Here is a 20,733-nt window from a genome sequence, read left to right as displayed (position 1 = left end):
ACTGATACCGTTCAAGAGACCATAATGCTCAAACCGGGTCATGTTCAGCAATCACACATGCACGACGGACAGATTATGTGGGAGAGGGTATTTCGTGAACGTCAACGTGCTCTGGATAGAGTCGCCGTCCCGGGGCGACGTCCGAAATCACACCAAACCTGTGCAATTGCTGCACGACATTGAAGAGCTCCAGATCCGAGCCCGGGGGCCCTACAAGACTGATCGAAACGGGGAGAAATTCAGTCTTGGAGGTAATCTTCGTCACGTACGGGATCTCTGCAACAGGAATCGTGTAGTCTGGACAGCCTACCAGATACCCAAACGAGTAAATGCTGAAATTGTCGTTGAAGAGTCGAGTTCGATCAGGAATGTCGTCGCGGTAGTCTGGCAGACCACAGGACTGCGGAAATACCAGTAAAGTGATGGCGTCCTGGTCGTAGGAACCAAAAAAGGTCGTTTCGACCCAGAGTTTGAACGCTTGCATCGCCTCCAGGGCGCCAGTGATGGTCTCTGCCGACACGTTACGTCCATACTCAACACGACGATTAACCAGATCCGAGACTTTTGGAGAGTGCCCATTGTTGTTGGCTCGGTATTCATCGAAGAATTGATTGATGCCCCCCACAACAGCCGATGCCGTTGTAATCGCTGAATAGATGTGTCCGACGGCTTGATCAAGCGACCTTGGCTGACCGACTGGTGGTGTGGCTCTCCATAATTCGTCGATGTCAAAAGACACCCTCTCGCAATTAAGGCGGAATTCAAGTCTAGTGAGCACTGATTCGATTTGCTTCTCAGCTTGCGACCAGTACTTTGAATCGATCGAAGGATGGGGCATCCACTTGTGCTGGCCGTGGAGACAAGCACCAGCATTGACGAGCTCGGAAGGTCTTGTTGGGCAGAGGAGGTTGTACTTGCGACCATCTGGAAACCTCGACGGGGGCTGGGCCTGGGATATAAGATAAGAGCCGACTCGATTGAAAACATCGACACTTCTAGCAAAAATTCCAACCGTGTTGAACATGTCCGTGGCCCCAAGGACTCCGTCAAGGCTGAGCAGTCCATGTGAAGGCCGTTGCCCAAATACCCCGTTCACTCCAGCCGGGTGTCGAATCGACCCGCCAGTATCCGTCCCAACTGTGAAATCCAACCACTCGTAGGCTGCTGCTGCTACCGCACTTCCAGTACTGGAAGACGAAGGCTTCTGCTGTCCGTCCCCTCTAGGGTTAAAGGGACAAATACCCTCAGTCCATTCGCAAGGGTCAACGCCCTCGGCAAACTCGGTTGTCTTGAGCTTTCCAACCAGGACGGCGCCGGCTTCGAGTAGAACTTCGACAACTGGCGCAGTTGCTTTCTCTGGAGGGTAGGTGTCACGCCAGGCGTTGTTGCCAAAGGCGGTCTTCAGTCCTCTGATGGCGATCGTATCCTTGACGGCAAATCTCAAGCCCGCCAAGGGTCTACCGTCGTGACCCCGAGACAGCTTCGAAGGTAGAGGGACGCAGTACTGCAGCTTGGGAGTGGTCAGTTTGTGTGAGTGCGGACCGAGATAATGAACTGACTGGAAAATTCCGCCATGTCGATGATGAACCTGGTGGTGGCAAGACGCCCGTCACAAACGCATGGTGGGAGTCTGCCGCCAGTTTATAGACACGAAAGACTCTCCCGGACGCCCTTGACACGACATATGGACCATTCTTCAATTCAATCTCCGAGTTCCCAACAGAAAAGATCCGCCGTCTCCTGACACTGCATTTGGTACCGGGCGGTCGCAGGAGGAGAATCACTGAGTGCGCGTGGACATTAGTCGAACAGACGAATGTGAGTCGAATAATTTGCAGCTTGGAGACTCACGGGAGAGGAAATCGCTGCTCCAGACATCATCTGCGGCGCTGAAGCTCGTGGTTACTGAAGCCAAATGAGCTGGTGTGAAGCTCGACTCGTTCCATTCAATGGCAGTGGCGGGAATCAGCTCTTCCTCGCATCGAGCGAGTCTGGTGATGAAGGAGAGAGGTAGATGGCTGGCTTTCGAGTCGAATGCGACATAATATCTGTCCTGACCGATTGTAATAAAGGGAGAGATGACCTCTGCCATAGCAGACAGAGCAACAAGGAGGCGCAAGATCAGAAGAAGCCTGCAGCGATCTGGGATGGAGGTACAGATCACTCACTTGAGATGCGACTGGGCAAGCCTCCCTACAACAGAGACAATACCCCCAAAAGCCTACCTGTTTGATTGAAGCCATTGTAACACACAGTATCCACATACGCAAGGGGTGAGTACCGTGGTGGTGGTGGTCCAGCTAAGAGTTTTCATGGTGTTTCACCACAGATAAGCTCTGCCTCGTCTATCGCCACCGATAAAGAAACCACCACGGCGAGATAAGTGTCCGCAAAGTTTACTACTGGCATATTGTCACAAATGAGACTATTGAAACCCATGCTATGGGTCTTCAGAAGGTTCAATAACGGAGTGATTTATAGTATAGTACCTCAATAAATCTCGGGAGATATCGCCGTGGTAGAAAGGCAACAACAATGTCACTCATCGTCCTCTCGCTGCGACGCCCCATTGCGTCCCATGCGCTCTCCTAAGGTCATATTCCCGGCCTTTTTGTGGTAGCTGTTGACAAAGTCTGCTCGTCCACCGTGCTTTGCTGTCCGAGCTCGAGCCGCATCGTCTCGGTCTCTCTCGGCCCTTTCCCTTGCCGCAAGTTCGGCCAGTCTTTGTTCACGCTGCTGATCGAGGGCAGTTGCATCGTTTTGCATCGCAGCTAGTCTTGCAGCTCTATCTTGTTCGCGGCTATCTGCTCGTTTCTCTTCCCGGCGTGGGCTTCGGTGCCTTGCTGGCTCAGGCCTTGAAGAGTGCCAACTTTGCATTTTCCGAACTCCGTTGCTGTGCCCATTTCTCCGAGGTGGTGAAGTTGATCGGGAGCGTGATCGTGGTCGTCTTCGTTCTTCGGGGGAATATGAGCGTCTTCTGCGATATGGGGAGCGAGACCGCGACCTCGCAGGCTTCCGTGGAGGAGATCTGGAGCGAGACCGAGACTCGGAAGGGGTGTATGATCTGCGGTGCCGGTGTCTACTTCTTCCATGCCTGTCCTCATCGTTGTCTCGGTGTGAACGGGACTTTTCATGTCCTTCAGACCCATCACGGCGACTGTGGTGACGATGATGATGATGGTGATGTTTCCTCCTTTTGCGATCACGTTCCCGATCATCATCTTCCCTGCCCGCCGCCTTTAGCAAAAGCCTCCGCTTGACCGGGTCATTCATCATGGCCTCATATGCAGCCTGTTCCTGCTTCTTGATCGCTAGCATAGGGTCTTCTCTGATCTTTGCCGCCGTATCTCTGGCAGTGTTGGCGCTCTGCACCGCCATGAACGAATCCTCCTTTGCGGACTTTTCCAATTTTCGGTTGTCTGTGCCCTTTAGCAAGCCGTCTATCCGCCTCTTTCCCAATAAGTAGCCCTCCATTTCCTCGGTGGTGCCTGCCTGGCCGCTCGAGGGTCCATTGTACATCCAATCAACACGAGATTGTCTCTTCTTCCCACCAGCGGCCTCTTGCAGGTCTTCCAATTCTTGGATCGCTCTCTCTTCGGCGCGCTCTTTCATAATCTGGTCGATCTTCTTGCGCTCCTCCAGTGCCTTTTTCTCCTCCTCCCAGACTTTCTTCTGGTTGCTCATGAGCACAGGGTGCCATGATTTTTTGAGATTCAGGTCGCCACCCATTTTGAAGTCGTGCGGCGGCTCCTCGAGAATAGGTTGAGGTGATCGTGGATGATGGGAGGGTATCCACCTCCAGAAAATCTTGTGAAATCGAGGGAAGAGGTTGGGCGGCTTGGTATAGGATATGTGCCCGGAGAAAGCGTTGTTAAGGGCTAGAAACGGAAACTTGTAGTTAAGCCGCAGGTGGCGGCAGGCAGAAAACTCCACAAATAATGCGAATGCGGGACAAGGCTGCGTTGCAGCCTTCACTTCTCCGCAGTTCGTTCACACCTGCTCACTGTTCAATATCTCAATCGCTGCTGGAACCATTCCCATCTCCTGTCGCAACACCAGGAAAGCCCTCTCCTTCCTCGGACCATCTGTCAACTGCCATAACGCCTAGATTTTTACCGGCACAAAAGCTGCGTCGCCCTCGAATCTCTGCAGCGACTCATTACGTATCAATCACTCATTCCCCAATCATCCATACACAACAGGCAACATGTCGGACGACGACGATTTCATGCAAGAATCTGATCCAGAGCAGTATGTTACCAGACTCCTCGTCTTGAAGACTATCATCCCGTCATTACTGACAATAACCTGTTCAGATATGACTTTGAATATGAAGACGACGACGACCTGGGCGGTAACGACGCTTCAGTTGATATCGAAAATAAATATTACAATGCCAAACAACTAAAAGCCGACAACCCGGCCGAAGCAATCGAAGAGTTCCTAGGCGTCGCCACCCTGGAAGAGGACAAAGGAGAATGGGGGTTCAAGGGCCTCAAGCAGGCGATCAAGTTGGAATTCGCCCTGGGCAGATACGATGACGCCGTCCGACATTACAAAGAGTTGTTGACATATGTGAGGTCCGCAGTGACGAGGAACTACTCGGAAAAGTCCATCAACAATATGCTCGATTATATCGAGAAAGTGGCCGGTCAGCCTGGCGCTGGCGCAGGCGCAGGCGCTCGCACGAGCCAGGGCGACACCGAGACAACAGCGTACAAGTCCATGGAGGAGTTCTACCGCCTGACGCTTGACACCTTTCAGAGCACAAACAATGAGAGACTGGCTCTTAAAACGAATCTGAAATTGGCCAAACTGTATCTCGACAAGAAGGACTACAGTCAACTTAGCAACAAGGTCAAGGAGATCCACCAGGCGTGCCAGAAGGAAGACGGAACAGATGACCCCGGCAAGGGGACGTATTCCCTCGAGGCGTACGCACTCGAGATACAGATGTATGCTGAGATGAAGAACAATAAGCGTCTCAAATCTCTGTATCAAAAGGCTCTCACTGTTCGGTCTGCGGTTCCACACCCCAAGGTCCAAGGCATCATCCGAGAATGTGGTGGGAAAATGCACATGAGCGAGGAAAACTGGAAAGAGGCACAAAGCGACTTTTTCGAGTCGTTCAAGAACTATGATGAAGCAGGGTCCATGCAGAGAATCCAGGTCTTGAAATACCTTGTTCTTACAACAATGTTGATGAAATCGACCATCAACCCATTCGACTCTCAGGAAACAAAACCATACAAGAACGACCCGCGCATTTCGGCAATGACAGACCTGGTGGACGCCTATCAGCGCGACGACATTCACCGCTACGAATCCATTCTCAAGGAGAACCAGGATCTGCTTGCCGACCCATTCATTGCCGAAAACATCGACGAAGTCAGCCGGAACATGCGTACAAAGGCTGTACTCAAGCTCATTGCCCCGTACAGCCGCTTCACCCTCAAATTTATCTCAAAGCATATCAAGATCCCCGTCAGCGAGGTCCAGGACATTCTAGCCGTCTTGATTGTAGACAAGAAGCTGCAAGCGAGAATCAATCAGGAAAACGGAACCGTAATAGTGGAAGACAGCCATGCAGGTGACACGCAGCACTTGACCCAACTTCGCGATTGGACCTCGGCCGTTGAAAACTTGTGGTCTGCATTGTTCAACGAGGGAGAGGGGTTCAAGCTTGAAGACGGCCAAGGCGGTGCCTCATTCTCAGGCATGAACTTCCCATTGGGCTTCGAGGCGGGTGGACCTATCCCAAGCAGAGGACCTGGACGTCGGGTCGGTGGTCGCGGTCGGGGAGGCGGGAAGCTAGCTGCTCCAATATGAGAAGCGTATTTGGCATCTTTCCCAGTTACCGGGGAAATGGCGCAGATGCGCAAACCCGCAGCTGAGGCTGCATACGCCTTTGGCTGGACAAACCTAGCCTGTATTGAGGCGCAATTTGACATCTGCATTGTTTTCAAGACAGCCTGTAACACCACTTTGCTGGCTGCGAGGAATGGGATGCGACAACATCTGGTCGAATGTTATCTACATTGCTCCAGGCGAAGGTCCGGAGTGGTCTGACACCATTGGTTCCGCCGGGGAATGGTAGGTCCAGCGCCCACAGCAAGCAGGGAGGTAGGGAGAAAGGATAGGGGTGCTCAAAGGAGAAATCGGGCCTGCGGAAATAAAGCTGGGGCAGCGTCGATATGGAGTGGCGCGTGGGCCAGACCTGTCGAAAATACCGGGAGCCCTCTATTAAGTGCAGCCTTACCACAGGTACAATTTCACCAAGGAAAACAGTGATGTGTGTGGAGGTTGCTCATGACACAGCGTCGACAACGGACATACCCGTTTGATAGACCTTGATGTTGTCACCCTCCGCAAGGATGGGGATGTTGCAAGATACCAACCCGAGTCGATCTTCGGCTGCTTCTTTTCTTTTTCCTCTTTCCCTGACATGCCCTCCTTTTTGGGCCCTTTTTTGACCTCTGGATCGAAAAGGGATGGGCGAAATTGCGCGAGATGCAGCAAGACGGTCTCGCCCCTGGCATGATGTGTGTCAGATAGAAGTTGCTGTTGGTCGTCGGTTCTTGCGAGCTCAATCCACCAGCGCTGGAAATGGAAACGGCAAACGGTTGATTGGTAGAGATCTCGATCTGATATCATTTTTTTGGAAGAATAGCGGGGCCAACGTCGGCTTTCCGCTGCTCTACACCAGTAGCCGGGCGTCTGAGTGCGCCACTAGGAAGTGGTTGCATGTTGGCAGCGGGGACCATTTCCTAAGTGACTCGCTTTTCAGCTTGTCACTGATATGGGGCAGCCGCACAGTCTCCTAGGGTAGCCACGCAGCTCAGGGAATTACTGACCTTGACCTTCTCTTTCAGGTTGCATCCACCAGCAACGGTCAAGAATAGGCTGTCTTGGACGGTTGGGTGGCGGCAACTACTTCCGTTTGGAGCCATGACAAAAGACTGCATCTCATCTTCGGGCCTGACTGATTGGACGGAGGTGACTTCCCAAGTGGCAGAGAAAATGACAATCTCTGCTTTCCAGCAAAGCGAGAGCGACAAGGGGTCATTGCACAGCAAGGAGATCGTCGGGTTCGAATGGCGCCGGCCGACACGAAAGACTCCATGGCTTGCGGTTATCCCAAGGCGTCAATTGGGGCCTCAGGGTGAGTCCAAGAGTCTGAGAATGAAAACTACACGACTTAGGCTAAGCCGAAAACCCGTGGTATCCGAGAACTACTGAAAAGCGGTGGGGATGCAGCGGCCTTACTCGAAGACGCATCCCAAAACTAGGGATGTCGATTTGTGTTGCCCTCTGCGCTGGCCAGGTTGGTTGGAGCCTCGAGGCACCCTTGAAGTACGAGGTACACAGTAGGTATTGAGTGTGAGCCACGATTTCTACTGGGCCTCTTCTCTCCGCTTCCCGGCGGATGCACTCCGTAGTCACTGGCGCAAGTATATTGCCGCACAGGAGGATGGGGCTGGTCTCTGCCAACGAGGGTCGGGTATCTGGGGCTTTACCAATCGGAGGCTCGGGTAGCGAGCGTTGCGTGCCCCGGAGGGGCCATCGAGTCAGAAGGTGCTTCGCAAAGAGAACAGGCTGCGAGAATGATGGGCAGGATCTAGAGGTGCAGTAGCCTGTGGTCTGATGTGCTTTGAGGATGTGGAGGGTCGGCTGTCTTTTGTGCTGGACTTGTCGGTTTTCAGACTGGAACCTTTCACCGGATCGGCTGGGCCACGGTTCTTGCCTGCAACCGAAGGCATAAGTGCTGATTGAGTACCGTGGATCCTTTCCAAGAGGCCAATGATGGTCCGATGATACAGGTTCTCGACTCTCGGACCCCTACTTTGTATGTACGTGTGTCTCTTTGCTCTTTTTTGCAAAGGCCAGTCATTGAGGGCAACGAAGATCGTCTTTTCGGGAGGCAGACTGGGGAGACCATTGGTTCGCTCCTATTACAAGTCAATTAGCCACTGACCGAAAGTGAGCGCTGCCAAAGCGACAGCTTGCTGTCCCATTCAGATTGGAGGAGGGGCCTTGATGGAGTTGAAGCAAGCCGCATCGCTGATTCGCCGGCATAGAGACTTTGAAGCGGTGACTGGGGGTGGCTTGCTTGAGGAGCACACCTTGTCCGACAAGCCATCATGTAAGGTTTTTCTGGCAGGCATCAGAGAACAAGCCAAGTTATTGTACATAAGGTTTTGCATTCCCTGGAAAATGCAACCAGACGAGAAGGTAGTAAAGATGAAAAGATGATGGGTCAAAGCGTTGGGGAATTTGCCGATGGACCCCAAGTACCAGTTGAGTGATGCGCAACTACTCCGCCGTCCGTACGTACATGCCCTATCACGCATACCTTGTTTACCATTACTGCTCCCGCCGCCACCACAACCAGCACCGAAAAGTTACTGTACCTCGTACCTATGTACGTGCCTACCTACCTAACACGCTCTGGGAACCCCACTGTTTGGAGGGGCTTTCTCGGGCATGTCTACCTACAAGTGCTTCGAACCTCCACATGGGCATGCCTGTAGAAGGTGCACGCGTGCACGCATGCCCGCCGATCAAAACGTTCAGCCAGTACTGTACCTCGTAGACTCAGCCAGCAACTCCCCTCCCCCAGAGCCTTAGTTAGACGCATCCACCAACTTGACCCTCACTTCACCTTGACTTGACCTCGTGTTTCACTTCAACCAGGCAATTCCCCCGTCACTGTCAATGATACTTCTTCTTTCTTCCCCTCCTCCTAAACATCCCACGATCTGTCCGCTCTCATTCCTCCAAGTCTCGAATCCTCCATCCTTGCCACCGATTAGAGCCATCACCGGTTGAAATCCCCCTATCCTCGGCTCCTCCTCCGGGTTGGACGGGACCAGCCATTGCACCTCCCACCTGCAGACAGCGACAATCGAGCAAACGGCATTTCTTATCCGGCCTGGTACTCAGCACAGAACTCAGTTGCTAAAGACATCCCCGATTGGCCCCGACCGACCACGGGCGATTGATCAACAAGTTAGCTTTCAAAACACCCACTCCGCCAGCACCAGGGGTCCCTCCGCGGCGCTGGGTTAAAAGAAGGCCTGCATTGGCGCTCCCAGCCTAAGCAAAGAACCAAACCATCGTTTAACATCATCTCCCTCCTCTTTCTCCTGCCTACTACCTCGCTCAAAACATACACGATCTCAAGATTGCCATTGTCTCTGGGTGCCGATTGTGCGAGTTTGAACTTCTCGGTAACCTCACCGCATCGACGTCAGCAGACGCCTTACCAGTGATAGGGCCCAGTCCCCGTCCACTCCTGGCTCAAAGTGGGAGGGAAATCTATTCGGCTTCACGAGCCATCACCTCTTTATTCCAACCATGATTTAAGACATCTGAACATCTACGACCTGTGGTTCACGCACACCACTTGCAGGAATCAAGATATAGCTCACCAGACCAACCTGACTCCAAGGAAGAAGTCTCTCAGCCCAGGTCGGCCCCACCAGGTTGCCACCCGTGTCTACCGCCCTGGCGTTTTGATTGTTCAACAAGAGGAGATGACATTTTGTCCAGAACCACTACCTTTTCACAATTCATTCGGCCCTTTCCCTACTCAGCCAATTCCACATCCGCATTGGCAATTATCGTCCGGAAGTCAACACTCTCCCAGGTCCGAATATTTTCCTGGACCTCCTTGCCACCAACCCTACAGCTATCCCACGTCAACCACGTCGAACCGCGCCACCTCCGCAATGGCGACCCCGGAAATCGATGAAATGGAGCAATTCCAGACACTGTCTGACCAATATCAACCAAATCTTCCTGTACGTAAATGGACTAGAGAAAACGCACATCATACTGAGGCTTTGTTAGGGACCATTGATAGGAAGTAAAAAGCCGCTCTCTCATCTTGTGACCGAATACGCACAAGCCGACCCGACATTTGTGGTCAAGACAAAGGTATGCAAAATCTACTGTTGTCGTTAGCTCCCTGCTTACGATTGCCAGGCACTCGAAGCAACGCATTCCGCATATCGACAAGTCAAAGGTGATGGACAATGCGGCTGGCGTGGTAAGGGCTCGTCTCTCTGCATGACATTGGTAATCTAGCTAATTACAATCTTCTTGGTGCTTGGAGGGGCTGTCTTCGGCTATTTCGAGATCCTGCTCCGATCTGGAGACCCCAGTCTAATCACTCAAGAGTTGGTTCGCCTGCGAAGTTTTGAGCAAACCATGCGCAGCGTTGGCATCGACTATGATATCATCATCGACATGTTTGACTATACCTGGGAGCTCTTTGACGCTCTCAAGTCTGCTGTCGAGCGTAGGGACATCAACGAAGCTGTGTTGCTTAATTCGCTCAACGACGAGAACATTTCCAATTCAATTGTCTATCATTTCAAGGTTCGTTCCACCCGTCCCTGCTGGGGCATGCTTTTTGACGTTGTATCAGATGATGACAAGCTCCTTCATGCAACTTCAACCCGACCGATACGAGGCATTCCTGGAAATGCCAGTTCAACAATATTGTTTGACAAGGATTGATCCTGCAAATCAAGAGATTGATCATGTTGGCCTTCAAGCATTGACGGATGCCGTCATTGCGCCCGCATACATTGCACTTGAAGTGGCATATTTGGACAGAAGCACTGGCGATGAAGTGACTTCATACCATTTCGTCGATAATGCCAAAGGATGGCCGACAATTCGGCTCATATACCGTCCGTGAGTTTCTCCTTGCATCTGGCTTCACGTGAGCCGAACTAATTTGAGCATTAGCGGTCACTACGACATCATTTACAAAGACGATCAAATGCCGGTCCCAGAGCCAGCGCCGTTGCAGGTGTATCTGCAGACGGAAACTCCTCATTTTATCCAGTCTTCGACCCGTGAGAACTTCAAGACTGAAGATCCTCAAAATCTTGACCATTTATCCTTGATGTTCCCGAGAGCTATAGGCTCCCTGACGGATTCCTCCCTGTCGTTTTCAGGCAATCCCGTCTTCACTTCTCCCTTTCAAAATCCGCCGACTATGATGTATGCACAATCGAATTCCGCACAAGCGTCATATTTTCCACATATGCCTCCTACTACTTTTCACGCGGTGCCGCCGCAGCAACAGGCGCCACCTCCAGTCCGCACGCATTCCCTCCCACAGCGGAGCTACTCTTCGTCAATGCTGCAGCTGACGCCGCAGATTTCGCCATCACCACAGTCTCCTCAGCCCCCGTCTCCAGCAACGCCGAATTCTGCCATTACCAGAACGCTCGCCATGAACATCGTCAAAGCGAACGAGCCACAGATCAGATACAACGAGAATTGTTTCAATTACAGCCTTCAAGGCAACAAAAGCCTCCCTCTGGATCCAGCATCTTTTGGCAGGTAAGCATCACTCCTTTGGAGACCGTCGTCGGCGTGTTTCTCCGCAATTTGGCCACAATCACCTTATTGCATATCCTGCTGTATTGGACCCGTTGCTGATACCTTCGATACAGTTCCACATTGAGCCCTGCACACTTTGCCAATTCCGACTTTCAACCTGCGATATGGAATGCGGAAGAAGAATACGGGAAGCGCGATTGACTCCGCCTTTGATTTCCCACCACAGCTAGCCCTCGCCTGAACCTCACCCGGTGCTCTGTACACCTTTCTCGAGCACACACCGAGGTGTGCAAATATTTTCCTATGTATACCGAGGGCAACAATTCGAAGTTCAGTTACCTCTATGAACATCCCAGCATTTCCCCGGCGAACTGGAGCGACCGCTTTTCTGACATGGGCATACCAGATGCATGGCATTGGGGATATTGCGCCGGTCTTTACTGAAGCACAGCAGTCGATCCCATTTCTTTTCTATTCCTGTACGACACAAAAGTCACGACTGTCATTACTGCTGTATAAATAATCACGAATCTCAGTCTTGATAGAGCCGGGGGAAGGGGAGAGGAAGGCTGTCCTTTGGAGCCCGGTGGACTGGTTGCAAGTCTTTACGATGAAGAACAAACAAATGGGGAAAAAAGGAGACAACAGACTCAAGGAAAAGCCCAACGGTGCTGTCGTTGTCAAGCTTCGGCCACGGGCATGGGCTCAAGGTACAGAAAAGGCCAGGCGAGTAGAGACAACGTTTGGGATTTGGTTCGGCGCTCGAAAGGGGCCCTGTGTTTGCGGCAAAGGATTCCTTTAGTCCTCAAGCTTTCTGCTTTGTTTTTGTTCGTCACGAAAGATAACATAATCTTACACTCCATTTACCCAAAAGGTGTGTGTTGCCTCTGTGTATGTAGAGGACGCGGACGGCTCGAAGTGCCAGATTGAAACAGCCTGGCTCGAGAGCTGTAACACTGTAGTGCCCAAGCCGGCACCGTGGTTGCGCCGTCATCATCGTTGGTCGTCCTCGTGTAGTGTCTGACACGTCCATCTTCCTATGCAGGATGCCATCGAAGAAATATCGATGTCTCTAGTCATGACTCGGAGCAATAGTCGTCGTTGTGCCAGGTCTAGCGGCGGCCTCTGGGCGCAAGTCCAACGCACATAGGTGACCATGGTGAAGGAGTCGGACCAGAGAAGAAGAAGGACTGGGGTAGCAGATCAATCCACATTGATTTGCAGCCGTCGTTACACAAAGTCCTGGGTATCGGCACCGGATTAGACACCCTCGTAGAGCTTCCAGAGGTTTTCTGATCAAAGAAAGTCCGACTCTTGAACCCTGTATACGCCATCCACAGTTTCCTTGCCCTCGGTTTTCATGGCGTTCAGTCCGTAGACGATCTCGTGCGCGAACACATCCGCAACGGATTCCATCGAGATCGATTCCACGATGAGCTGCGCTTGATCGTCAGTAGTGAGCGAAACGCCTTTTTCTCCGCGATCCGCTGTAGAAGGGAGAGAAGATGAGTGTTCGTGTGCTGTTTGGTCAGAGTTAGGGATCGCGACCGAGGATGAATTCGGATGTGAGCGCAATATCTCCCTCGTCAGCCAGGTTACGCTCTTCCCTTCCAGCCCACAAGCCACGATGCGGCTGAAACCCCATGACAAATAACCTCGCGTCAATGGGTCGTAAGAAGGTGAGGATATTTGTGCAGGGATGAAGTCATAAAGTCGTCGTCCTGATGAGGACGCGGCAGCCGAGGGAGAAGGCGATGTCAATAAGGGGATGGAGCCTGGTGACGATGAGAGCCCCGTTGAAAATGAGGCAGGCGATGGGGTCGCCGACGGAGGAAGCGGTGCGTCATATACGTTCAATCCTACTCCATGGGAGGTAACACCACGCGAGACTTGGACACCGATCGCGCAGATTTTGCGATCGGTAGCTGCTGTTCCCTTAGGCGGCCTGGAAGCGCTTCGACCGCCCCTCTCCTGATCTGCAGCTGAGCCGGGATCCAGCACCCATACTCCCGGATCGTCCGTCCTCCCAGTCCGGACGCCCCAGCGGCTGCAAGTGCGCATGACGCTCTCCTCCAACAGCTTTACCCAGCATCTCGCGGTGATGCCGAACCTCCGAAGGTCGACGATCACGTAACCTGTCAACTGGCCTGGTGCATGGTACGTGAGGAGGCCACCACGTGGGGAGGCATGAAAGGTGGCCAGACCATTAGCAGAAAGGAAAGTCTGCTGGTGTGCGGAAACGGGATTCGTGAGAAGATGCCGGCGTCCAACCGTGTAAGTGGGAGGGGTGCTGAACGTCAGGAGGACAGGATCCGGGGGCATCTGGATGTGTGATAGTTCATGGGAGCTGGAACTGACGTCGAGGGCTGGCAGAGAGCTTGCATTATGGTGCAAGGCCGTCGTCGTATTCTTTGTAGTGCAGTTTCCCTTTCTGGCGCCAAGCAATGAAGACTCTGGTCGATCGTTCCGCAAAGTGCTGCGTCTCAGCAAGGTGCGTGCCCTTGCTGCGTCATCATTCTCATCAGCAGCAGCAGCATCTGAGGCTTTTGTGTTTATGATACTTTGCCACGACTCCCTTCCACTGCCCTTGCCCTTGTCGTCGGATTCAGTTGGATGCGCATTATTCGTGGCCTTGTTTCGTCTCCCCTCATTCGCTAATGAATCACCTCTTGTGACGGAACGCAGCCAATCCTTGTGTTGGAAATGTCTTTCCAGAATCGCCGTTTGTAGACGTAGTGAGTGGCTGTACGGGATCAAGTCCGGGACGTGCAGGTGAGCTAAGCGCATGACGGTGCATTATTGATGTTCCTGTTTTACCCTTTGCTCTGGAGTTGGATCCCCTGGATGCCCGCCCAAACTCTATCAGGTCATATGGCTCGAGGAGGCTGGAATGGAGCTGGACCGGGTTGAAGAGGATCGCTGATTCAAAGGCGACCCTGGGACCCGCAGGTGATTGCCTCGAAGAATCGAGCCGATTGTTTCAGCAATGACGGGGGACGTGCACAAACCGTCGAGGAGCCAGAGATTGAACCGAGGGTTGCACGTATCTCTAGTTCATGCTTGATGAATTTTTCCCGCGGTGCTGGTTGTTCGTTAAGCTAGGGTCAAAGTCTCCGGCAAAGGCTTGTGCCGCGTCAGAAACGAAAGGCTGGTGGCGTGTCCGGCAAAGGCCAGTTTTCGGTTAATCACAAAGGATGTGCATCTAAACGAAGGCTTAGAAAGGAAAAGACGACTCGAAAACTCAAATTGCAGAGATGAAGCAGGCCGTCCACGGTACCTTGGACGGCACCTATGTACAATGTATGAAGAACTTGATTTAATTGTGCATGCGACAGTTGGACGGTCATCAAGCTTTTCGGATAAGTTACCCAAGCACGCCAGGGCTGCCCCAGGGCATTCCTTTTTGGCCCCTCAACCCCCCAACTGTACCGAGTAGTCATTTACCTGCGAGCAAGTAATCAGACAAGCCCCTCCTAGTGACTCCAGGACTCATTTGTTGCAAGCGAAAATCCTTCTGCGCAAGGCTGAGCTGGACCCGATGGGGGATCCTGTGGGATTCTGCCATGGTGCAGCCAATGTTTCCCAGAGACAACAGCTCCCAGCTCCTTTATCACTGGAATGATCAAGTGGGCCCACGCCACGGGGCATCAGAGATCCGACGACAACACACAAACCTCACATGACAGAAGCATATTTCTACACTCCCTTGTTGTCAATAGAGAAATTTAGCACATGCTATCACTTCCAACGGTGCGACTCACAAAGTGTCCGAGGCTCTTAGGAGGCAAAGCCGAAACGCCCATGTTCCACCCCGCCCCGAGGTTGCCAGGGGGAGGGAGGACCGGTGTGAGCGTAATCATGGCCCGCCTCTTTGGGTATGTATAATGTCGAGAAGTAACGAAGCTACGTTAGGGCTGAAGACGACATTCTGACTGGTTCGATCGGCACACACCCTCCATCCGTCCTTCTATCCATCCAACCAACCCTCTGCCTCTTGACTTTGCAACGAAGGCCATTGGGAAGAAAAGATGGAGAATTGCATAACGTCGTACACTGGTGCTAGGGGCCCACGAATTTCACCGGGTGGAGGTTGACAGAGCAGGACATTGTTACTGGTCAACGGGCTTTCTCACCAGGCCTATTCAGGTATTTGCACGAGACACCTTGCATAGGTACGAGCCAGGGGGGATGATTATATCAACGTACGAGCACAGCGACCTTAACCGACTTGGCTAGAGGTGCCAAACCCTCCCATCCATCACCGTCATTATTGGAGCCCTTCCCTGATCCCTGCCACAAGACAGGAGCATGCAGCCGGAGCCCTGTCTTTCATCGTCATGTCAGGTTATTGATTGATGGATCAATACATGATGACTATCCAATAGGGCCATAAATGCGGATAGTGGAACTGCCTATTCCAGCGTGTCCAAAAAAGGATCACTTCCAACTCTGACGACTTACTCCTACTCAACATGCTCTACCTATCCATTCCATGCCAAAGAATAGACCCCATGGAGCTCGGCATCGCTCCCTCGTTGCCAGTTCCAGGTCAGGTCCAGGTCTAGGTCCAGGCGTCGAACATTTGACGTTGCAACTATTTGGGAGTTTGCACTACTTCAGTTGCCGTCTGGCGTCTGCGCCTGCGTCTGCGTGGGAGGCGACACGCCTGTGTCCGCACCGTGCTTGCAGCGCCCCCCTTCAGGCAGGGAAGATCGAGGATTTTCCAAACAAAAGGCTGAGGATAGGGGCCGAATGTAGTTAGTCGGCCATCGCCCACCCCATTGGGAGGATGGAAAGCATCTTGTTTCGCGGTATATCCCAGGGTTCTTTCACGGTAATATCAAATATCATCCCCCTTCCCTTTTCTCTTCCCCCCTCTTGTGATCGTCCAGGCTCCGCTGCTCTCTCAATATCGATCGAATAAATACCTCATTGCCACCACACCGCCCCCTTCTTTCTCGCACGGCTTGCACCTCTTCCCACACCGACAGCTCTATTTCAATTTCAAAGGCATATTCCCACCTGGAACCTGGTGCACTGCAACCTTCGATCAGGTTAGGTCAGCATTGCTAGGACAACAGACTCCATCCACGCCTGAAGTCAAAAGCCAAAAGCAGTAGGGGCTTTTCCCTCTTCCCATCGTCCCTCTCGGTCCAAAAGTCTCCCTCCCCCGATCAAGGAATAGGTCGTGTGGTGACCCTACCACTCCCTAACTCTGCTTCTCACCTTGCCCTGCCACCTTGTCGCCTTGTCGCCTTGTCGCCTTGTCGCCTGATCACCATGAGCACCTCCGACGGCTCCGCTTCCACCAGCGAGACCCCAGCCAGGCCCAAGAACGTCGAGAACCAGGCTGCACTGAGGAATGGGCCTCAAGCACAAACGGACACTCCGCAAGCGTTGGCCGAGGTGAGTTTCAAGGAGGCAGAGTTCTTTTCTCATGATAACAATCAGAGTTATCATCTCTCTTTGTTTTCTTTGTTCTCTCGCCCCCCTCCCCACTTGCCTCCAGTCTCCGTCTGTCTCTCCCAAGTTAGCAAGCTTGCTAATATGCTTTGTGTGGGGGCGGCCACCAGTACGGCGAATACCTCGGTCGATGTATCGCCATGGCTGATAGCCAGCGCGCCACGTCTCAGACAAGCAAGAAGCGCAAATGGTCTTTTGCTTCCAAGAAGTGACGGGTCTTCCCGCCGCCTCCACCACCATCCCGGGGGGGAGGTATTACGAGAAATGGATCCGATGGAGAGAGAGAGAGAGAGAGAGAGAGAAAAGGGGGTCCCTCCCTTGTTGCACTGGCTGGCTGGCTGGCTGGCCGAGAGCTTCTTCTTTTGGCTAAATGAGGAAGCTTTCTCACCATGCGTGCAGCAAAAAAAGGGCGGAGCTGGGCTTGTTCGCTAGTGTAAGGGTTTCAAGTGGCCAGGACAACTTTATCAAGGGCTATGGGTGGTGGGGATCGATCGACCCGAGTCGCGCGGTTTTTTGCTTGAAAATCTCGCTTCCCGACTATTTTCCTCTTTGGTCGAGGGTTTTTCATATCGTCGCGGAGAGATGCGGCCGTGGAAGCTCCTGTGCGGTTGGTTGGGGCAAGAGAAGGAGGGAGAGATTGGACTTTTTGTCGTTCAGTGAGTAGAAACAGAAAGTTGGTTTTTTTGGCCAAACAGCGTTGAGGTTTTGTATGCGTATCTCTTCTCATCATCATCATCACCATCAGAAGTAATCCGCCGCGTCAATGTCCCGATAACGACTGCGTAAACCCTTGTGCTGCCCTTTATGCACGGCAGTTGTGGCGGTGGTGGCGGTGGTGGTGGTGGTCGTGTTACTATTATCAGTCACCTTACTGCACCCGTCGTACATGCCTTCTGCAAAGACCTTCTCGACCCTCATCAAGCCCTGGAAGACGTCGACGTGCATGGCGCCGTCGGATTCGCTGCTGGCCTGCCAGCCGTACGCGACGTGGGGGTTGCCGAGGACGGAGACGAGCTCGTCGCCGCGGAGCAGACAGCCGCGGTCGCCCAGCTGGGTGAGCAGGGTGTGGTAGACCTTTGCGATGGCGAGGTGGCTGTCGTCCTTGATGATGGCCTTGTTGGCCCACAGGATGACGGCGACCAGCGTGCAAAAGTGGATAAAGGGGATGACGGCCAGGATGGTGCCCGCGTACCGCCACGTCACCTTGAGGACCTGCGCGGCGATGGGCTGCCGCGTGCTCGTCACCGTCTTGCGCCACATGGCCGGCGAGTTGTCCATGAAGGCGATGGCCCCCATGGTGAAGGACGAGATCAGGTCCGCCATCTCCAGCGGGCCGGCCGCCCCCAGAAAGCCCACCTGCGACGAGTTCGTGTACACCGCGTACTCTTCCTGGCCGTCCGCCGTCGGGGGGTTGTCGCTCCACCCGATCGCCCCCGCGAGCATCCTGCTCACGATGGCGTATATTTCATAGTCGATCGTGACTTCGTTGTAGGCGTCCCCGACCTGAGGCTGTGAAGACGTCAGCTCGTACGGAACATGATGGAGTGTAGATGCCACCAGCCGTCAGGTTTTTGGGGGGGGGGGGGGGGGCGCAAAATGAGGAAGACGCAACCCAACACATCCAAAGGGGCTTCCTCAAGACTCACCACTGTATTATTGCAGACGAAATACGTCCCGATTCCGTCATCGTAAATTCCGCCGTCCGGGTACGCAGCAGCTTGAAAAGTGTGGATCTCCACACACCCTGAACCGCAGGTCGAGTTCAACTTTGACATTGTCAGGAGGCCTCCTGGGCCAGGACTCGCGGGTAGGGACTTGTTGACATGTTTGTCGCCGTCGTGATAGACAATGTATGAGAGGTTGCCATACACTCCTTGAGTGACGTCGTAGCTTTGGCAGTAGGCCTGGGACTCGATGTACCGGGTTGACACGATCACCTGGTCCGAGTCGTCCGCGTTCTGGTCCTGGAAGTAGTAGTATGTATACCCATCCGAGGACGAGAAGTAGCTCTGCATAGACTCGACAACGTCGCTGTTATAATCCAGCGCAGTTGCGGTTTCTCCACGAACGCCCCATTCTTGCGCGGCGGCCAGGTCGGCCGGATAGTCGCCGGTTGAAAGCGCGTTCAGGTCGACGATGCTCGTCTCCCCTTTCCGCGTGAGGACGTAGTCGTTCGACGTGTCTAAGTTGTAGTTCAGACCGATGATGCCCACCAGGACGGTGACGGCCAGGTGGACCAGGAGCCACAGCACACAAAGAACCTGAGTCCTCGACGGCAGATATCGGCGTTTCCGATTCGGCGCCTTCCAGAGGAGCTTGATGACGTTCATGAGACTGTCGCAGCCCATGACGAGATCGAAAGTCTCGAGCGGTCGGTAACACGCCGCCAGGATTCGCCAGCGGAGGAGCTTCGCGTAGCTGCGCAACGATGCCGCCAAGTTGACCCCGAGAAGAAGGGAGACGCCTGTGGTGAGGGCGTTGAACTCTCGGCGTTGGGGTACGCTGATGGTCAGCTTCTTGGAATAGGCATAGAGGATGCCAAAGTATACGGCGCAGAGGATCAGGCTGTTGACCCATTCACCAATGGTCAGTCGCAAAAGCCGCTTTCGTTGTTTGTCGTGTCGATACTCTCTCGAAGTATTGTGAAGGGAGTATTTCAGCTCCAGGACTTCGTGAAGTGAGGGCGTGATGGAACTGTAGATGCGTTCCCTCCATCCACTCTGACTCGAATGCCTCCGCTTCTCGGGCGATTGTGCGGCTGGTTGTGTATCGTGCCCTGTTTCTCCGGTTAGAGAGTAGCCATCGCGGCGAAGAATCATGGACCTACGCGGAGGTGTCTGGGGCACAGGGACATGATCGGACTGCTCGGTGTTGAACCTTGTAGGAGGTAAAAAAGGCGACGGAGGTGAAGGAGGTGGAGATATCTCAATGACAGGCACGTCTGTTGATTCCGACTCATGTATCTGGTGACTGGGAGCATCGTGGTGAATGTCGTTGTGTGCAGCCTCTTGGACAAGTCTCTGTTCGTCGCCCGTGCCGTCGTCGTCGTCTCCCACCGGGATCGGACTGTAGCTCGCCGACGCTTCGAGGGCCATGTTCATGATAGTTCTGGCATCAACGGTCCCAAAATCCCTTGAGAACTTGAGTCTGCTGGTGTTCGCATCGCGACGAGGGTGTTAACGAAGCATATGAACCCAGAGAATCTTCAACGCCAGGCCTAGACAGCCCTAGCCCAGAATACCATTTCCAGTTCTGTTTGATATGGCGATCTCTTCCCGCCCATCGCGAACCCGAGACCTTTGCCCAATCATGAGGTGCGGTCTGGAGTCATGACCCATGTTCGATAAGGCAGACCACTCCAGGCTATGTGTCTGAGTTTTGCCCAAGGGGCCGTTTCAGGCCATGTTGCCCGTTTCCAGCGGGTCTGGCTAGCGGAACAATCTGCAGACATCCCTGCAAAAATCTCCCAAGTCAGTCGCGCTAGCCTTGTGATACGACCAGTGCTCCAATGGACCAGGTCAAATGGCAAGTTGGCGTGGGTTTGTGATGGGCCAGGAGACATTCAGTGACACATTTCAAGAGTCTAGAGTAGAACATGGCTGTGAGGACCATCACAACAAGGGGGTCATGCAAGATGGAGATTGCGCATATGAGTACTCGTATTGTCCGTCGGTGTCGGAATGCTATACGTAGGCTGCCGTAAGCCAGAGACAAGACATTGTGTGCTCCACAGGACCAGAGATCGATACGAAGGCATGGAGACCTCGCATAGTATTATTAATCTCGATGATGTGTATTGGAAGAAAGGGGAGAGGTTTCACCAGCTCACGGACCTTTTTCTGCCTCGAGTAAAGACGAGATGCTAGGCTCCGTGCGGAACTGGCCCGTCCCGAACTGCCTGGGCCTTTG

The 20,733-nt window shown here is 53.3% G+C and overlaps 6 protein-coding genes across 6 annotated transcripts; 2 read left to right on the top strand and 4 right to left on the bottom strand.

Annotated features, from left to right (window-relative positions):
• Nucleotides 1-73: 73 nt before the first annotated feature.
• Nucleotides 74-2,092, bottom strand: AYO20_03494 (hypothetical protein; the record flags this gene model as incomplete). Its single annotated transcript, XM_022641797.1, has 3 exons — nt 74-1,510; nt 1,560-1,783; nt 1,852-2,092. The coding sequence occupies 3 exons, from the start codon at nt 2,090-2,092 to the stop codon at nt 74-76; spliced, it is 1,902 nt and encodes a 633-aa protein (XP_022502330.1).
• Nucleotides 2,093-2,771: 679 nt separating this feature from the next.
• AYO20_03493 (hypothetical protein) lies at nt 2,772-3,729 on the bottom strand (the record flags this gene model as incomplete). Its single annotated transcript, XM_022641796.1, has 2 exons — nt 2,772-3,157; nt 3,207-3,729. The coding sequence occupies 2 exons, from the start codon at nt 3,727-3,729 to the stop codon at nt 2,772-2,774; spliced, it is 909 nt and encodes a 302-aa protein (XP_022502329.1).
• A 478-nt stretch (nt 3,730-4,207) lies between these two features.
• Nucleotides 4,208-5,829, top strand: AYO20_03492 (hypothetical protein; the record flags this gene model as incomplete). The annotated part of the gene is made up of 2 exons (XM_022641795.1): nt 4,208-4,251; nt 4,317-5,829. 2 exons carry the CDS (start codon nt 4,208-4,210, stop codon nt 5,827-5,829), a joined length of 1,557 nt encoding a protein of 518 aa, XP_022502328.1.
• Nucleotides 5,830-9,731: 3,902 nt separating this feature from the next.
• On the top strand, nt 9,732-11,562 carry AYO20_03491 (hypothetical protein; the record flags this gene model as incomplete). Its single annotated transcript, XM_022641794.1, has 7 exons — nt 9,732-9,803; nt 9,853-9,939; nt 9,988-10,051; nt 10,118-10,383; nt 10,433-10,704; nt 10,759-11,361; nt 11,475-11,562. 7 exons carry the CDS (start codon nt 9,732-9,734, stop codon nt 11,560-11,562), a joined length of 1,452 nt encoding a protein of 483 aa, XP_022502327.1.
• Nucleotides 11,563-12,657: 1,095 nt separating this feature from the next.
• On the bottom strand, nt 12,658-14,148 carry AYO20_03490 (hypothetical protein; the record flags this gene model as incomplete). Its single annotated transcript, XM_022641793.1, has 1 exon — nt 12,658-14,148. One exon carries the CDS (start codon nt 14,146-14,148, stop codon nt 12,658-12,660), a length of 1,491 nt encoding a protein of 496 aa, XP_022502326.1.
• Nucleotides 14,149-17,565: 3,417 nt separating this feature from the next.
• AYO20_03489 (hypothetical protein) lies at nt 17,566-19,919 on the bottom strand (the record flags this gene model as incomplete). The annotated part of the gene is made up of 3 exons (XM_022641792.1): nt 17,566-18,333; nt 18,471-19,600; nt 19,652-19,919. 3 exons carry the CDS (start codon nt 19,917-19,919, stop codon nt 17,566-17,568), a joined length of 2,166 nt encoding a protein of 721 aa, XP_022502325.1.
• Between the last annotated feature and the right edge of the window lie 814 nt (nt 19,920-20,733).

Source organism: Fonsecaea nubica (assembly GCF_001646965.1).
Source record: "Fonsecaea nubica strain CBS 269.64 chromosome Unknown Scaff16, whole genome shotgun sequence".
NCBI lineage: Eukaryota > Fungi > Ascomycota > Eurotiomycetes > Chaetothyriales > Herpotrichiellaceae > Fonsecaea > Fonsecaea nubica.
Note: the sequence above shows the minus strand (reverse complement) of the source record. Positions and strands in the feature narration are given on the sequence as shown.